The 17,585-nt window shown below is 40.3% G+C and overlaps 1 protein-coding gene across 5 annotated transcripts in view; it reads left to right on the top strand.

Annotated features, from left to right (window-relative positions):
• Nucleotides 1-17,585, top strand: part of LOC126539437 (mutS protein homolog 5-like) — a 31,729-nt gene that overhangs the window by 3,784 nt on the left and 10,360 nt on the right. For 2 of the 5 annotated variants that reach the window (XM_050186268.3, XM_050186266.3), the window contains exons 8-21: nucleotides 32-114; nucleotides 510-555; nucleotides 1,495-1,633; nucleotides 2,509-2,571; nucleotides 4,361-4,441; nucleotides 4,546-4,602; nucleotides 6,062-6,134; nucleotides 6,207-6,316; nucleotides 9,093-9,158; nucleotides 9,338-9,383; nucleotides 9,467-9,508; nucleotides 9,944-10,040; nucleotides 11,527-11,616; nucleotides 14,035-14,161. In XM_050186268.3, coding sequence (XP_050042225.1) covers nucleotides 32-114; nucleotides 510-555; nucleotides 1,495-1,633; nucleotides 2,509-2,571; nucleotides 4,361-4,441; nucleotides 4,546-4,602; nucleotides 6,062-6,134; nucleotides 6,207-6,316; nucleotides 9,093-9,158; nucleotides 9,338-9,383; nucleotides 9,467-9,508; nucleotides 9,944-10,040; nucleotides 11,527-11,616; nucleotides 14,035-14,161 — 1,120 coding nt within the window. Of the gene's footprint in view, nucleotides 1-31; nucleotides 115-509; nucleotides 556-1,494; nucleotides 1,634-2,508; nucleotides 2,572-4,360; nucleotides 4,442-4,545; nucleotides 4,603-6,061; nucleotides 6,135-6,206; nucleotides 6,317-9,092; nucleotides 9,159-9,337; nucleotides 9,384-9,466; nucleotides 9,509-9,943; nucleotides 10,041-11,526; nucleotides 11,617-14,034; nucleotides 14,229-17,585 lie in introns of all 5 variants that reach the window. The other 3 variants (XM_055075390.2, XM_055075389.2, XM_055075388.2) reach the window with 2 other exon arrangements.

Below are 17,585 nucleotides of genomic sequence, written 5' to 3'. Positions count from 1 at the left end.
AACTGTGCCTCATTTCTCTTACAACCAACAGCTGCCTGCAGATATTCAAGGAGGAGTGGCATCCTTCTGTCTACAAGTTTGGCATTGCTGGCAAGGAAGGTCTTTCCTTGTTTGGTGAGGCACTGTAGTACTAGTGATTAGTACTAGTGATTGCTTAATGACTACTACACTCTGTTGTGTACTTGATAGGCAATGCATGTAGTGCGGTAATAGAAGTCTCACTTCTGCAGTGCAGTAGTGATGGGCAATGTGTCATGAGGATACTGCATGAGGAAGCAGTTTTGTACCAAAATCTATTTATAATTTCGATGAACTGCATTTTATTTCATGCTGGAGTGCAACAAGATTAATATTTTTAGTATCAGTAATTGACTATAATATTACAGTCATCATGGGAGCTCATGTATGTAATTTTATCTCGCTTACGAAAGCTTTATTCTTGGAAAAAGTTCTACACTGGTCATTCGAGAGCACTATCACTTTAACTTGCTTTTTTTTTCTTCTCTTAGGGCTGTTCAACCACTGCAGGTCAAAGGTTGGAGCAAGGGAGCTGAGGTAAGGAGTTTACTGGGAATCGTTTTGTCATGTTGTTTGTCCAGCTAGCTAGCTGAAAGCTTTCTTGAGAAGAAATGACAAAGCAAGGAAGTGCCAAAAGCATCTTAATCTATACTAAAAGCAATGTTAAAGAATCGTAGCAGAACCTGAAAGTAGTTGGATGAGCTACTTGTATGAGGTTGGTGCATACTAGTACAGTTACACTAAGCACTGTTTATTACTGGATTATTGATAACTAGGAAAGTTGTTGCATCTTAGTGATTCAATCAAGCTAGTCGCGCATTAGGGCATTGCTGCTTTGCTCAAGGATATGGCCATCCTGATTGTTGAGCTTTCACAAAACTTCAGTGCAGAAAAGTAGTAATTGCTTGAAGTTGCAAAATGACGAATTCGTCATTTCATGGGATATAAGATGACAAAAAAAAAAAAAGGTGCCTAGCTGAGATTATCATTGAGGTGCCCCTTTATTTTGGATAGGGTGGCACTAATTATTACTTTTAGCAAGAGCTGTAGCAATGTTGTCCGACATACCATGTACTGATCTTTTTCACTTCTTCCATGCACTGTCTGCTCTACCATGCTTTGTTTCTCAGAGCAGTCTTTAGTTATTAAGCGAGACAAACTTCATATATCTGATGTATAGATGTAACAAAAGTGTGCACATCTCTTCCGGAAACATATTTTAGTATAAAGATGCATTTATATTACAAGTCGCATTAGCTTCTGATAGCACTGTCTATATACTCTGCCACCTGAAGGGCATGAGAACCAAAGTGTGGGTTCTTCATTTCAACTGCTGTGAGGTTGTGATTCTTAAGCTTTGCTATCATGAATTTAAAAAAAATCTGTTTTTGTGTGCTGGAGTGGGCTGGAATGACTTCTTAGAGGCTCCTGGCTTTGTGGAATACAGTTACCTTTGTTGCTTGTATTGGCCACCAGAAAGCTCTTCTGCCGACCCACAAGAGACCTAAGCATACTCCAGTCACGGCAGGCTACTGTCGCCTATTTCACTGTTCCACACAACCAACCCATTGTCAGCAGCTTGCGAGAGTGCTTGGCGAATGTCAAGGATGTGTCGGTATGTCTGCTTCAGTTAACTACTGTAAATGCTGCATGCAATAGTCAGTAACTGTCTGTTTTCTCGGGGGCAAGACTATACGCAGAAAACATAAATTGCAAGAAATTACCATGCACTTGTATGAACCCACAACAGTTTCAACAGTACTGAATTTATGGGAAAAAACAGTGAGGACAGAGACAGATTGGAGGGTTACACGCAAAGTGCTGTCTACCAGCTGAAGATTATTATGATCAGAAAGATGCAAATGGGCCGAAAATATATCCAGTCACCAAGACTGGAAAACATGTCACAATTCAAGGTATAATATGAGTACAGGGCTTGGCGATTGAAATGCGATACTCGGGAAGCATGGCGGCCGGCACTTTTTTGTGCCACTGTTGGATGCTGGGGACATTGAGCTTGTGCACTTTTGTGTCGCATGAAAACGAGAGTCATTTTGGTGCATTATGATGCAATTGGGCCTCCTCAGTGATCACCCAGCGCTCACCGGTGGTGCAAGAATCACCGGCTGCCATGCTGTTCGAGTGTCGCGTTTCAATCGCTGGGCACTGTACACAGGATTTACAGTGATAAAGAACATTATGCAGGAATGCTTCTGTTACTTGAGGGCATGGGTTCAAGCTCTTTCAGCAATCTTCTTGTGGCAAACTTGTATGCATTCTCTCAGTAAGCTTCAGTTGAATGTCAGTGCTGTTTGTGCAAACAGTCTAGTCAGTGTATTTGTTCATCCTGCTCCTTAAGTGGTTAAAGTTAAACACTGTTAGTGCTCCACGATTACAACCTTCAAATGTCTAGGTCTTTGTTTTTGCAGAATAGAGCTTACTGCAAAAATAATATTAATGCTGTTTTCTTTCTTTTGTTTCTTTCGGTAGGGGATTCTCATGCGAATGAGCAAAGCAGCTGCCACTGTCAATGAATGGAAGGCATTCTACAAGGTGTGAAATCAGCCTCCCGATACACTGTAATGCACTCTGTTAGAATGGTTACCCATTTTGGCAATATTGGGTGTTAAGCATGCATCACAGTGATCTCAAATGTCATGGGAGTAGTGCTTGGAAAATGTTACAAATTGGACTTGTCGAGTAATCCGTTTTGGTTTAAACGAATGACGCACTGCAGACAAACACTAGAGGAACCAACAGGACTGTGTTTGTGTATTGCTGCTGTCTTCACCCCCTTGCACTCCTCATAAAACTACAGTGTAAAACAATCCTTCGCTCAAAGCAGGTGTGTGCGTGATGACATGACAGGTTTCTGGTAAATGGTTAAATAAGAAGCGTCTAATGACTTAAGGCTTGAGAATCTCCTTTGTATGTGGAAGATAGTCCCATTCACGATGAGGAAGATCACACAGTCGGTAATAAAGACAGTCTCGTTTTGCAAAAATCCTACTCACAAATTAGTATATTCCAGAACAGTGTATAATATATCAATTTTTCTGGCTTTAAATGTATTATTATGTGTAGTTTGCAGAATTGTAACATCGTGGTTCAATTCTGAGTTAGAGTTGGGAACTACATAGTTACGTTTCCCAAAACATTGCTGTATTCAAGAATTTTTATAAAAAACTGTCAGTTTAAACAAAAAATCCACTTCTAACAGATACTAGAGTTAACATTTTGTTTAGATGCAACAAACCACATCATATTCAAGGCAGTGGTTGCTGAAAAAAAAAAACAATTTCTGCATTTTCATGTATTTAGATAGGTGCCCTCAAGCTAAACCTTCCTCTTAGATGAAGATCCCAAACTTCTAAAACCCAGAAACAAAAAATTCTTGCAAACCTCAGAGCACCCTAAATAATTTATTACAATAGCTTTTCTACAGCCAGTTTTAGTTTCATTTCTACTGTGTCGTGACGTCATGATGCAGAAGGTGGTCATGTTGAAACAGGACATTGTGATGTTTTAACACTCGCTTTGGCTCGCTCAGTTGCCTTCTATGCTGGTACTTGTGATACAGAATGCAGTAGCGTAGCGGATGACCCAGCGAGTGTCAAAATGTCACAATATCTGTCTCCCCCGTGACCACTTTCTGCGTCATGATGTCACGATACAGTAGAAATGAAACCGAAATTGTGGCTATATAAACGCTGTTGCATTAAATTGTTAGAGTGCTCGGAGGCTTGCCAGTATTTTTTCTGGGGTGTAGAGGTCCCGGACCTTCTTTTAATGCAAAAAAGTGAAGAGTCAAAAATATGTCGGTACATTTTTGAAGAACAACAGGTGGCCAAAATTAATCTGTGGCTATGCCATTCTCTATAGCCAAGTGTGTAGCTTCAAAATGTTAAACACAACAGCAAAATGCCGCAGACCTTTATTTGACTATGTTCACCTGCTTCCATCGGACTTGACGCATCGGACTTGCTAGTAGAAGAATTCCAACAGAAATTTATAACAATGCATAGAAATACTAGGATCAAATTGATCGATTTCTATAGGCGCTGTTACAAAAGAGTTAAATTCTCATGCACACTTGCATTTGTAAAATAATATTATTTTTCTGTGTTAATCATGCTTGTAATTTTATGCATTCTTGTTGTGATTGGATAAGTTGCTATATACCAAGTGGTAATATTTTAAAATTTTATTTCCTTGAACCTTCAAATAAGGCTAGAAGATCTCTTCACCTTTCATAAGAATGTAAATAATAAACTTCGAATAACATAACATCAAGCAGCTTTTGTAACGATAGAAAACACATTTTCTTTCTTTTCTGTTGCAGACTTTTGTAAATGTTGTTGCCCTCATCGGCATTTGCCACTCCTGCCTTTCGTCTGAAAGCAGCATTGACATCCTTGTGAAGGTGAGTGCGTTGCTGCAGGCCTGCCGCCGCTACTGTGTCACTTTAGTCTCATGGGGATGGCAGGGCCCTTGTTTCACTGTTGTGTTGCATCATTTTCTGTGCAGATGACATCTCTACAAGTTGAGGACCTTCTCAGGATCACTGCCCTCATCAAGAAAACAGTAGGTTGCCAAGTTCACTGTCATTGGCATACTTGGCTAAAGCAAAGCGTGAGCTGTGATCCAGTCCCCCAGTACATTGTGCCTCATTATCAGATTAAACACGGTGAAGGCGGGAGATGGAAATTTAAGATAATGAGCAAAACGAGAACAAGATGAAAGCAGGCTCCTGCTTTCACCTTGTTCTCGTTTTGCTCATCGTCATTATCAGATTGTGGTTCCCGCATGCAAAACCCAGCAATTTAGGCACATGGACAGCATCATCCAGTTGCACTGCACTTTCTACAGCAATAGCTATTAGGGGCTCGCTCTTCTAGTCATTTTGATGCTTGCCATAGTTGTCAGTGCTTGCCGGTGTATGTTGCAGGAATCTCAAAGTGCTCTGCAAGGAATTTAAAAGACAAAGAAAATAATTCCAGTGCCTTGCAAGATTTCAAACTCGGGGCATGCAAGTTGGTGATCTAAGATTTTACCTTTCAGCCACTGCTGATGGTATGGCACAGAAGAATACTGAGCTAAGAGCACTTGAGCTGGCAGACTCTGTGACTGATTGCCACGCTGTGATTGGCTGACGCTGTGCTTTGCAGTTCATCTGTAAACCAGCACCAAGGCTAAAGAATTGAAACGAAGTCAGTGGTATGAAGTGAGAGGCAGGATAGAATTAAGAAAAATCTATATTCTCCACTTTACCACCGGAGAGTGCCAGTCCAACTCAAACTAGAGTTGTATCTGGATAAATTATTCTTGTTTCAAAAGGAAATTGTGAGCACGAAACATTGCAAGACTTACTCTACATAATGTTGTGCCAGCTCTCGTGTCACCCCGTTGTATCACTGGTAAAAGTGCAACTTTTTAAACACTTGATTCTAAATACATGAAAAATCACCTGTACTGTCAGCATAAATTAAAATGTCAAAAACTAAAACGACTAGACTATGTGAGCGCACTTCCAGGTTCACCTGCATTTGTGTTACTGGCTTTATACAGGCTGCAAAGCAACCAGCGTGCTTGTTTAGTGGCTATGGTGTTATGTGACAAATAAATAGGTCTGAAAACATAAAAACATACCCAGATAAGCACAATGTCTTGTCGAAGAAGTAATGCAGCTCAAGTGAAACATTTCCTATGAATTTTTGGATGTTCAGTTTGGTACAAGTGAAGATGCAATTTGCGCATTGTACCTGGTTATCTATTTTATGGAAAATAGACTTATTAAAGATCTCCTGTGCTAGATGTCACAGTTTGGTCACATCAGCTGGATTGATGTCACAATAGCATAATTCAAGCCAAATAGTATGAAACCCTGTGCTTAGCCTGTCTTGAGAAGTGTCTTCAAAATTTGTGGCAAAAATAATTGATGTTTCATTTAACAGTAACCAGCACTGTCAGTGGTGGATGATGCTGCATGATTCCATGTTAGTGGCATCAAAATTCAACTAGCCTTCTTTTTGTTTCACCCCAGCTTGACTTTGCAGAGTCGCAGGCCACAGAGCGGTTTGTTGTCAACAGGGGCATTGACAGCACACTTGACGAGAGTAAGTGTGACGTTTCTATTAAGGGGTGCAAGACTTAAATGGTGCACTTGTTGAAGCCCCTGTATCTTTCAGAGAAGCGTGTCTACAATGGCCTTCCCGACCTGTTGACTCGCATTGCTTATGGAGAGCTGGAGAAATTGGACCCTGAGATCACAGATTGCCAGGTTGTTTACCTGCCACAGGTACTGGGTTTTAATGGGCATCTGCCTTTCGTGTTTTATTTCGATAGCAGTTATATGTACATTCCAAGAGAATTTTTGCCGTAGGTGTGAGGTTCTATGTAAAGTCCAAGTGTGATAAGACCATGCCTCGTGCATTGTTTGCTGTGGGTGTGAGGGAAAGCCCGTGAGGGTGAGCCGAGGAGGATGGTGGCTTAATGTGTGCTGTCCTCCCGAATGCCCAGTGCTGGAGGTCACGTGATCACATGCGTGCTAGGGTGCGGAGGTGAGCGTGCACCTTCTCCTCTGCCCTGGCTGTGGCTGCGCATGGCTGGTCGTGGGGCGGAGTGCATACATGGGTCACGCGCTCTATCTTGGAGGCAATCTGCAGCGGGTGGAAAGGTTGGGCGAGCCGAGATGACTGGTCACCTCATATGCGCTGTCTTCTCGTGCACCTAGTGCTGAATTTGGAGGTAGCATAATAGCAAGTGTCTGACACGCATTGGAGCAAGAGGCAGCCTGAAGCGATTGCTCCCCGAGGCTGGCACTCTTCATCACGCCAGTGTTGTGGCAGCGAGTGTTTGCAGTCATCGAGTGAAATCTGTTCATGTTTGCCTGTGCGTGCATCACACCCTGCTTTGTTCATTTAATCAGTAAGTGAATTTTTACTGCAGTTTATAGTACCGATAAGACTACAAACTTTATTTCACGTAGTTGTCTAGTACTTGCTAAGGCTATCAATGCTTTGCCTTTCGGACAAGGCTGTGACATTTCGTTTCAACAGAGGATGCATTTTGAGCCTATGTGCTGTCTTGCTGCCAAACTGCTATGAAATTTCGGATCGCATAAATAGCCTAGACTCGTATAGTGTAAATCTGTAGAGCAGACTGTATGAAAATTTTGTTTTTGAAATACATGTGGATGTGTCGCAAGGATTTTGCAATGGTAGACATTTTTGATATCTTAACAGGCAAAAAAATAAATAAATAAAATGCTGCCATTGCCGGTTGCTGTAAGTGGCTCAGAACCTGGAATGATGACATCCAGTGTGGGTGCCTGGGCATGACCTCTGAGATGAGGTAACATTTTTGCTGTGCTAAAAACCTCAGAGGCAACGGTCTGAGATTTGCGTCGTATACACGAAACAGCAAGTGCTTGTGTAATCTGCTTAGATCCCATTTGAAGACTGTTAATAAGAAAATGGGACAATTACCAACCCTGCAGCTTTGCGAACATTGCTTCAATAGAATGTACTGCTCACTTTGAACTCATTTAGTCAAAGTAAAATTTTGTTGTCGTTGGCCTTTGAACAAATGAAGTGTGTTACTCTATGATGCACTTATCTGCAACCACACTGTGTGCTTTAGGGCTGTATTCGCAAACTATCAATATTGAGGGTATCACTTTTAGTACTCATTGATTGGCTAAGTCAGCAAGTAGTGGGTGTGACAATATTAACTGCGTGGCTCTCTTTAGTGTTACACAGTTCACTCCTTACATTGCATATATGTGCATTTCACTGGCACAATGCCGAATGATTAGTTACGTTCCATGCTGGTGCAATTGTTTGATAAATGTAGGACCTCACTGAAAGCATGTTACAGTGAGATGCATCAAATGATATTTCAATGCCTTTCGGTGATTTGAACATAACTCTGCAATGTGTAAGTGCTGCCAAAACATTCCACATCTCTTGTACTCTAGAGACTGTCTGTAAGCTTTATAGCTTCCACAAGTGTTGCAAGATTTTCTTTTTTTTCCTTTTTTCTTTGAGCGAGTCAGATGATGGACAGTGGTTTCAGAGTACAGTTGCATCAAAACATAGTAAAACCTCTGGCTCCTGCCATCCAAAGTTGCAGAGTTCTCTGTGGAGCTAGTGTTACGAGTTTGGATTTGGGGCAGTGAGGCTGAATTTTGACTAATGAATATGGCGTCGCTTGGGTACTTGCAGAAACACTTGTGTATAACCTAGTAGTTCTTTTCTTGATAAGCACTTTTTAGTCACACTTTGTTTCAGAACATTTTGTACAGAGTATTACTGCGCATTTTTTAATGAATTCCCAGCACGAGGGCTGTGGGTGATAAACTGCAATGGTATGGAGCATAACATGTGGGAATATAAGTGCAGAATAAACCTTTCTTGAGAATTCCTTCGCCCATAAAACAATTTATGACTGAAATACTAGTCTAGTTCCTGCAGTTCACGAGTTCATTGTCATGGCTATTTGGCTATTAGTGTGGTTTCTGTGATGCTGATGTTATTGATTTTCTGTTGGTTTTATTGCAGCGACCTTTTTTTCTTGCTTAGTAACCACTGTATATGTTACTATCTTGTGTTCATGTAGTATTTCTGTGTACTGTAATTCTACCAAGGCACTTGGCTGAATATGGAAAAATACTGTTGTCACTGTGTAGTGTACAGGCACTGTTGGCACACAGCAGTGATGTGCTAATGGGAAGTAATATGAAGGGCCTGCTATGATAAGCCTTCTTATTTAGTTCTTTGTGTTCTAATGCCACCTAATGCAAATGCCATCTACTGCTGCCATTATCTCAATGTCAGACATGAGTCTGCAAACACACTGAATATCTGTTTAGTGTTAAATTTGTTATTGTTGATGTTTTTCTTAAATGTGTTTCCGCATTCATTTTAATTTTCCACATTACCTGCCTTCCTCCACAAACATGTGCATTCTGCAGAGTTCACCTCAAGCTTGTGTGAAGCCAACAGTGTTAATTTGATCCAGAGCGTGATACTTCTCTTTGTCACGTTAAACAATCTCCCTCTCCTTTAATTTAGATTGGCTATCTGCTCACTATTGCCCAAGGTGCACCAGCAACTCACGAGCCTGGTCTCCAGTTCATGGTATGCGAATGCAACACATCATTGCAGCTGATGTTGCCTTGCTTTTTTACTTTAGCTAATAATTGTAACTTACTCGATACACTATGCAGTATGGTCTCGTACTATGCTGTGCGCTTTAAAAGCACTACTTGCAAGGCAATGAGGAGACGTATGCATTCACTTCTCTCACTTCATTGCAGTTTTCGTGTGACAACAAAAGTTATTTTAAGACAGGAACAATGAAGAGTGAGTTGGAATTGTTTGCTTTTCCTTGCCTAGAAATCCTTCCTTGTGTGCGTGGCCTACAGTATCAATTTTTTTATTCGCAGCTCTGGATGGGCTCTTGGGTGATACCCTTTATGAGATAATTGGTATGTGTCTGGTAGTTCATCATATTGCACTGTGTCTTTAAAATGGTTATTGCCTTGGCGCTAACTTGATAGATAGCACTTCAACAAATTTCCAGGCAAGGTTCTTTCAAGTTATGATACTTTATATTTATATGATAACTGCAATACTTCAGACTATGATAGCACTCAATTTAACCTGCTGTTTTATTATGTAGTTCAGTAAAGGGAATTGAATTACAGTTACGGTTGCTATAAAACAACTCAAGTTAACTCAAAACAAACACAAGAAACAAGACAATCACCTTCATTTAGGTGAGGTTTTTTTCACCTATCTGCAAACTGTGCAAAGATTATTTCCACGCATGCATGGTAGCTGTATATTGTGGCGGAACATTGTAATGTCAATATAAAATGTTCTCTAATGGCTATGGCTAATCTTATCTGGTCGCTGCGCAGATAGGGAAACAGAGATCATGCACAAAGTTCAGAACATGATCCTCGAGGTTGCAGAGTCATTCCTGGAGGCCGTCTCCATCTGTGGGGAACTCGATGCGTATGTTGCCATTTGCTTTCGCTTGTTTTGCAGCAACCACCCTGTACTGCAGTTATTTCATGCAAGTCTCAAAATTTTGTTTTGTCCACCAGGTTTTCAAAGTACCATATACTATTTATTTCAAAGCTTCTTCATTCGAATGGAGTTTTTAGTTCTTTCAAGTACTCGATTCTGGCATGCCCTTTGTTTAAACATGCACCCAATTTTTTTACAGCCAGAAATAAAAATATTTTATGTCCTTGATTGTAACACACATCCCGATTTTCATAATTCATTATAGATGTAATGCCCTTGATTATTTACTTAACAGTTTCACTATGAGAGCGAGGGTTATGTCAATTTGTTTTCACTGTTAAAAGAAACATTTATTGTACCTGAGCAACAGTAGACTGAGCGTTACTTATTGTCACTGTCAAAGGATTGCTTATCACTGTCAACTGTCCAGATGCTGACATTTCTGATGCCATCTGTGACATTTAAAATACTATATTTTTTTAAGTGCCCTGTGCACCATGGCAGCCTATGTATAGTTTCTGGAATATATTATGTCGTAATAAACTCATACAGGCACAGATCTACTGCTGCTCACACATCTGTAGGGACATGTGTATTGGATTGGATTGGATTATAGAAATTTTAGTGTCAATGATAGCTTGTCACTTTTATATTCAGTTTCATTTTCGAATAGGGAAAATACAGTGATTTCCTGAGGAAATAAGTGCCACGGTTGACGCTACCTTAAGCAGATAAAAAAATGTCAGAGGCATTGAGGAATTGAAATATGACTGTTTAAGAATTTATTAACAAAGTTGTGTAACCGTACTTGTTAATTACGAAGGTGACAAGCATTAAATTCAATTGACTTGTGATGACTGTGCAATACATGCAATCGCTGTACCATGTTCAACTGAATGCACTTGGAAGCGTTTGTGCCACACTTTTGGTAAAACATGGTTTCACTAAGTTGCAAAGCATAGTTTTCAGTTATTTTTACCATAGCTTGCTAACATAACGAGCATGCTCAAATGCACTGTAATCGCATCACTGTAAAACCGTATCAGCCACCTTCTGAAATTCTGATTGTGCCTCCTCTGCATGGTCAAACCTTATAAGAATGTAGCAAGACCTAATAAGATGCCTGCCATGTAAATATTTCTTGACTGATGTACATTTGAAGTAACACATACAGTACATGTCGCTTACGCAGCACTCTGGATGTTTTTTTTTTTTTTTTAATTAGCATTTCCATATTTGTGCAGTGGCCGGGGGGCTCAGCTTTTCAGTTTGCAATGTTGCAGCAGTTCTTTCTCATGGCAGCCACATTCTATTGGGGCCAGCATGCAGATGGTGCGCTGAGATGTAGGTGCACATTGAAGAACGCATAGTACTTAAAAATAATTTGGAGCCTTTGACTGAAGATTTTCTGGTAGCCTAGGCATAGCTTTAAAATGTTAAACCCAGCACTCATTACCCTTCAAAATTTCAGACTGCTCTCCCTCGCCCTTGTCGCACGTGAGCACAACTATGTGCGGCCCACCCTCAATAGCGAAACTGCCATTATCATCAATAACGGAAGGTAAGATATAGTCAAACTCTGTTATAATGAACAGGTTTGTGCACTAGGGTAGTTTGATATATCAAGTAATTTGGATCTGTCTGAACTCTGATATAACAAGCTTTTATAAGGAGCCCATTACACAGGAATAAAACAAAGCCGCATGACAGTGCTGAAACACCGCGGGGTGACCTATCTCTCACAACAGCACATGTAACGCAGCAACTCCGATAGGGTCTACCTTTTTCTCGGGCTGTGTCGTATTGCATGTTAGCAGATTCCATCCGAACATGCTGACAAGCATGCTCGACTGCATGAATGGAACAAGTCATCTTAAAAAAAAGCACATGCAGAAAAATAAAAAAGTAGTTGGGGGTGATACGCTAAATTTTCAGTATGTATGTCTAATGTTGTTCATTCTGTTTTAGTGGATTTTTTTCGCTTGAATGTCGCTTAAGATGTTTTGCCTGTTTGATATAGAGCATAATTTGCTGTACCAGTGTTCGTTGTAATCAGATTTGACTGTATGCCCCAATGAGTACAAAATAACCTTCCTGGAAGTGCTTGAAATATTTATATGTCACACCTGGTACCTTGAAATAAAGTGTCAGCCTGCTTGCTATATGCTTACTATGTATTGTCTGCAGTGTATTCATTATTGAAGGAAGTAGCGAAAATAAAGTGCATCTATGTAGAGGCTCAGCAAAAACATCTTGCCAGGCACTGCAAGGTGTTGAAGGTCAAGTAGTAGGCTTGTGAGAATATTCTATGTTTTTGAGTATCCATTCGTATGTTATGCTATTCAATATTCGTTTCGACTTGAATTTCAGTATCCGAAGTTTAGAAAAGTTTGAAACAAATTAATCTACATATTTTTCCACGTATAAGCTGCACCTCTAATTACACCTACCCGAAAAAAATTTAAAAATATGCGCATACAGCCCACGGGAATAACTGCATGCAACACCTGAATCTTTGTAAAGGTAGTCCCCAATTTCAGATGCGCAATTGTCAACGTCATATTTTCAGCCAGCTATTCTGCTTCCCACCTCTCTGGCGACGCTGATGGCATAGAACTTTGGCCTAAAGGTGGTTTCACAGCGGTGGGGGCTGCGCTGCTGTAAAACGACCCCCCAAGTTGAAATTCGTATGTGACTCGCAATCAGATTTTACTGTTAAATTTAAACAAAAATAGGTGTCTTTGCACTTGCAGAACTCGTTAAGCTCGCATGTAGACGGAAAGCATAAAGCTGAATTTGCACAATGCAACATAAGCTCGCTGTTGTGCAGTCAAGGTCACAAATCACAGAATTGCAATGACGCACAGCGGGCAAGCGCGAAATGCTCCTGCAGCCTCAACCATCACTATATATTAAGTAGACTAAAGCACAATAGTAAGCAAGAGCCTGTAAACAAATTTTCTGTGTAGCTGGAATTGTCAGAAATGTCGAACTTGCATTTCTGCACGAAAATATTGTTCTAGTAATAACGGCAGTTTCAAAACAGAGTTGAAAACTGTTTACTCTTTTGCAAGCAAAGAACCGTCTTTCTTTAGTTTTGTTAATATCTTGCTCTTATTTCAAGGTTTTATGCAAATCCCACTACTATTCCAACTATTCGCTTTGAAATTATTCAACACTTAATACTATTCACTTTGACGTCGCTTCGAACCAAGAAATTAATAATCGCACAAGCCTATCAAATAGTGGTGGCCAATATTAACTTTGACAGCATACGTGGTACAGAGCACAGTGCCTGTGAGAAGTCGTCGAGAATATCGTCGAGTCGTCGTGTATTGTCACAGTGTGGTGGCGATGCAGAACAGGGATGTGCCAAATTGTTGAGTCACGAATCTAACTCGTTATTAGGCGAACTTGTGCCCAGAAAAACAGCTTACACTCAAAGCACAATGATAGTGATGAACACAGTCATTGATCATCGTCTATGGTTCAAGTGCGTCGGCTATTTTGTACACGATTAAGTGTACATTCCAGTTTTATCGCTGGCACTCTCATACTTTCCAGAATGTACTCTCCCACTCACTTTGTGCATGCAATCTGATTAGATTTTTTTCTCTATAGGATCCACAACGACATTCAGGAAAGTTCGATGCATGTAGGCACATCTTGCGCTGAGCAATATCTTTACAGCAGTAGTTAGCTGGTGAAAAATGGTCACCAGGAAACAATAAGAAATGTTTGTGTGTCAATACGAACTCATTGCACCTTTCGAAGTGGCCACCAAAAGCCAACACACAGTGTGAACTAAACACCAAACCTAAAGTACTGGGGAAAAAAAAAAAGAGGGACACACCAAGTCAAATGCAATGTGATGCGGAGGCTTGAAATACGCTGCGATAAATATAGGTTGGCTATTGCCAGTGCAGTTTCTTTCGCTCATCATGATAACAACTCCGTAACTCTATTTTATTTCGTGCAGGCATCCTCTGGTTGAGAGTGCAGGCAACAGCTTTGTGCCAAACACATTCTTCAGTGGTGGCCCTCACTCTAAGATCAAGGTCATCACCGGTCCCAACAACTGTGGGAAGAGCATCTACCTCAAGCAGGTTTGTGTGTGCATTCACCTAAGGATAAGCAAATGCTGGACTGATGAATACTCCCTTGCTTCACCAGGTGAACATCCCTTAGTACTGTTGTACATATACTGTTTTATTTTAGTGATCTCTTTGAGAGGACCATTTGTTAACCTACATTGCACGACTACACCAGGGCTTAAAGTCTCCCTTCAGTGGGGGTGGGAGCTCACAGGGCGGTGACCAATATATATATATATCAACCCATAAATCGTGATTAAATCATTGTTCGAAAATTTGGAGAAATTTAACTGCCCTGCAAATGGTACTATGTACTGGCGATAAAATAACTTCCAGCGCTTATCGAATGGGGGCTGCAGTGCTACAGTTGACCTGCCAGAAGGGGAGGAGGAGGTGTCAAGCCCTTTCTTAAAAAATTGAAGAGGGGCCCGGGCCCCCTCGGGCCTCCTTACCCCCCCCCCCCCCCCCCCTGATTTTAAGCACTGGACTACACCCAGTAAATAGGGTCTGATTGTAAGCATTGTCATTTGATTTGATGATGGATGACCATGCTTCTTGCTTGTCATTCGGCCATCTGAGTTCTGTTAACTCTATGACAAAAGTTCACAAAGTCAACAGTTTTTTGTCCATTACGTACCCACCTGCATACTGCTTTTTTCATGTGACAGTATATGGTAATGCTTACGACTTCGTGTTGAATGGCTTTGTATCTCTTGTTCGATGTAATCTTTGTGACAGTAACTGCAATTAGAAATATAAAATGCCTTCTGCCATTTGCCGTAAAGAGGTGTAAGTTAACTAACCAGACATTCCATAATATTTTTAAGCAGGTCTTCAAGCTCTACAGTGAAAGGCGAACTGCAACGAAATTTCACTTTGGCTAAATTTATGGGTGCACAAATATTTGAAAATTTGAAATATCAGTTGAATATTATATTTTTAATGTTCATATTCAATTCAAAAGCCAAATATTCAAAACAAATCTATATTGAACAGACAGAACTTTTTGCATTTGTTTTTACCTGACCTGTGAAGGGCTGCTCGATTTTGTGTTTGCATAGCATGCTTCTGTCATGGCGAAATTTAGCACTTTAATTTAAGCTCAGCCATCGGACAACCAAGCTATGGGGAAAGCTTTTCGGGAAACCCAACCTCTCGTTGGCACGTAGCACGGGTTTACGAAGAGTGAGGGCATAACTTAGCGCAATGAAAGGGAGCAGATGTGACTGTGAAAATGAGTCCAACTGTAATGAGAATGTTTTTCTAAGGAATACAGGTCCAATTGGCCAGTCCACGGCTGCGGTGCCCGCCTGCGCATTTTCGCTGTGGTAACGTGCCAGTAAGTGATGGGCAACTTGCAATGGGCGTTACCATGACGCTCGCGTGCACCACACTGTGCTAGAGAGGTGCTGTTATGTAAACATACGAGCGCATGTGCATTGTGCATTCTTAGTTCAGGTTATATATATATATATATATATATATATATATATATATACATATATATATATACACTTTCCACAATTTCAGTACCACCTACCATTTCACACCCTGTGTTATATTCGTAGCTGCATTGTATTTTTGCAAATGACATATTTCAACAAGATTGAGTAACATGTCTCAGACTGAAGGAAACAGTATAGAAAGGGCTTGCCACGCGTGCTGTACCGCATGCATGTGACACAAGAAATTAGGAAAAGAAAAATGCACTGTGTTCGAGCCTGCTAATTCGTAATGGGTGCTCAACTTTCAGACGTTTGAAGTGTTTTCATAGTTTTTTTTCTAAACAATCGTTGTAGCGAATGCTACACTTCGTTTTGGTTGGTTGCTAGCGCAGCTTCTACTTTGCTAATTTTTCTTTACTTTTTTAGCATTACCCATAGTCTTGAGCTTATCGCTTGACAACAAATGCACTAACAGCTGTCACAAAGCCAAATGCCTCTGAGTTGACAGGCATTCGATGCTGTACAATAATGCACTTATTGGCAAGACCAGGCAGATTGTGTGAATTACACAATTTTACAAGCTAACAATGGTCAAATAAACAAGACTTTACTGTATTGGCTTACTAGTTTATATATATATATATATATTACTGTTCTTTTCTTTTATTATTATTTGTACTATTCGCTACATAATTGCAGTGTTCTAACATGTTGAAGAAATATGCTGTAAATGCATCTGCGTATCACTATTCCGTATTCAAATCAATATTCAAATCAATTAAGAATTCTTATATACGATACAACACAATTTATTTCCATCAGTGCATAAGATAGACAAGATAAGAAAGAAAGTGGAAGCGCTTGAAGAGGTTTCCACCCCCTTTACAGCAGGCAGCAGCAGGTGACAATTGGCATTCTCTCTGTGAATAACAAAGTAAATTCAGCTGAAATTGCACAGTATATGATAATAATGAAAAAGGAAACTGCATATCAGCTGGCATACTTGACAAAAAGAAAAAAGAAGAAGACATATGGCTAGCTTATAGTTGAAAAGCAGAGCATTGGTTAGAACATTGTTTATAAAGGAGATTAATAACATTTTGGACTGATTATATTTTCACGTGTACTTGTTCATCTTTCTCAGGTCACTGCTTCTCACTGGCTAACAAATTTTAAATGTGATCACTTGTTGCAGGACATGCTTGCATGTATCGAAAGTTTCTTGAATGTTATTTATAGTTCTATCCATTGTCTGTGTTGTAACCAAATCTTCTGTAATGTGATAGTATGCGTGACACAACTAGTATAGTAATTTCTGGAAGGCATGCGGGCACCAGCGATTACGCTGGAACTTTCAACGAGTCATGTATGAAAGGTGACATGCTTGCCCCACTGATCAGATTTTGCCGATCGCGCACTGTGCTCGCCACTATCATGCTTCGAGTGTCACTTGCTTTCGGGGTCACAAGTTCGCCCGATAAGTAGTTAGTTTTGTTATTCACAATTTTGTTCTTCAGTGTCACTACAAGGTGACAATACTTACCAAAGGGACACTGATGTGGCTAACCTTATAAAACAAAAGAATTCGTGCACAGCTGAGTTACTGATGCTGTCTATATTAATGTGCATCATATAATTTGTTTAATGCTAGTGTTAATGTTTGGTATCCATATTTTGTTCTAACTGATGGTAACAACCAGTGTGGTTTGTAGCATTATGCAAAAAAAGGTGAGGCATGCAGACAGGACACAAGTGGACAACACGAACGCTGGTTTGTAGCAGTGTGTGTGCAGCCATTCATACAAATGCAGCAGAGCTAAGCGAGAAATATTTTTCAAGTGCCTCTTTTGTTCATTTCTATTTGTGCGTAATAACTTATATGTGTACAAGGTAAATATGGTGATAATTCCTTGGTCTCTAATGATTTGTTTTGTCGAGTGTCTCTAGGGTAAATAAAAAACAATGAAAAGAACACGTTCCTCAAGGACGGC

Source organism: Dermacentor andersoni, chromosome 11 (genome assembly GCF_023375885.2).
Source record: "Dermacentor andersoni chromosome 11, qqDerAnde1_hic_scaffold, whole genome shotgun sequence".
In the NCBI taxonomy this organism is placed as follows: Eukaryota; Metazoa; Arthropoda; class Arachnida; order Ixodida; family Ixodidae; genus Dermacentor; species Dermacentor andersoni.
This window is presented reverse-complemented; position numbering and strand designations above follow the sequence as displayed.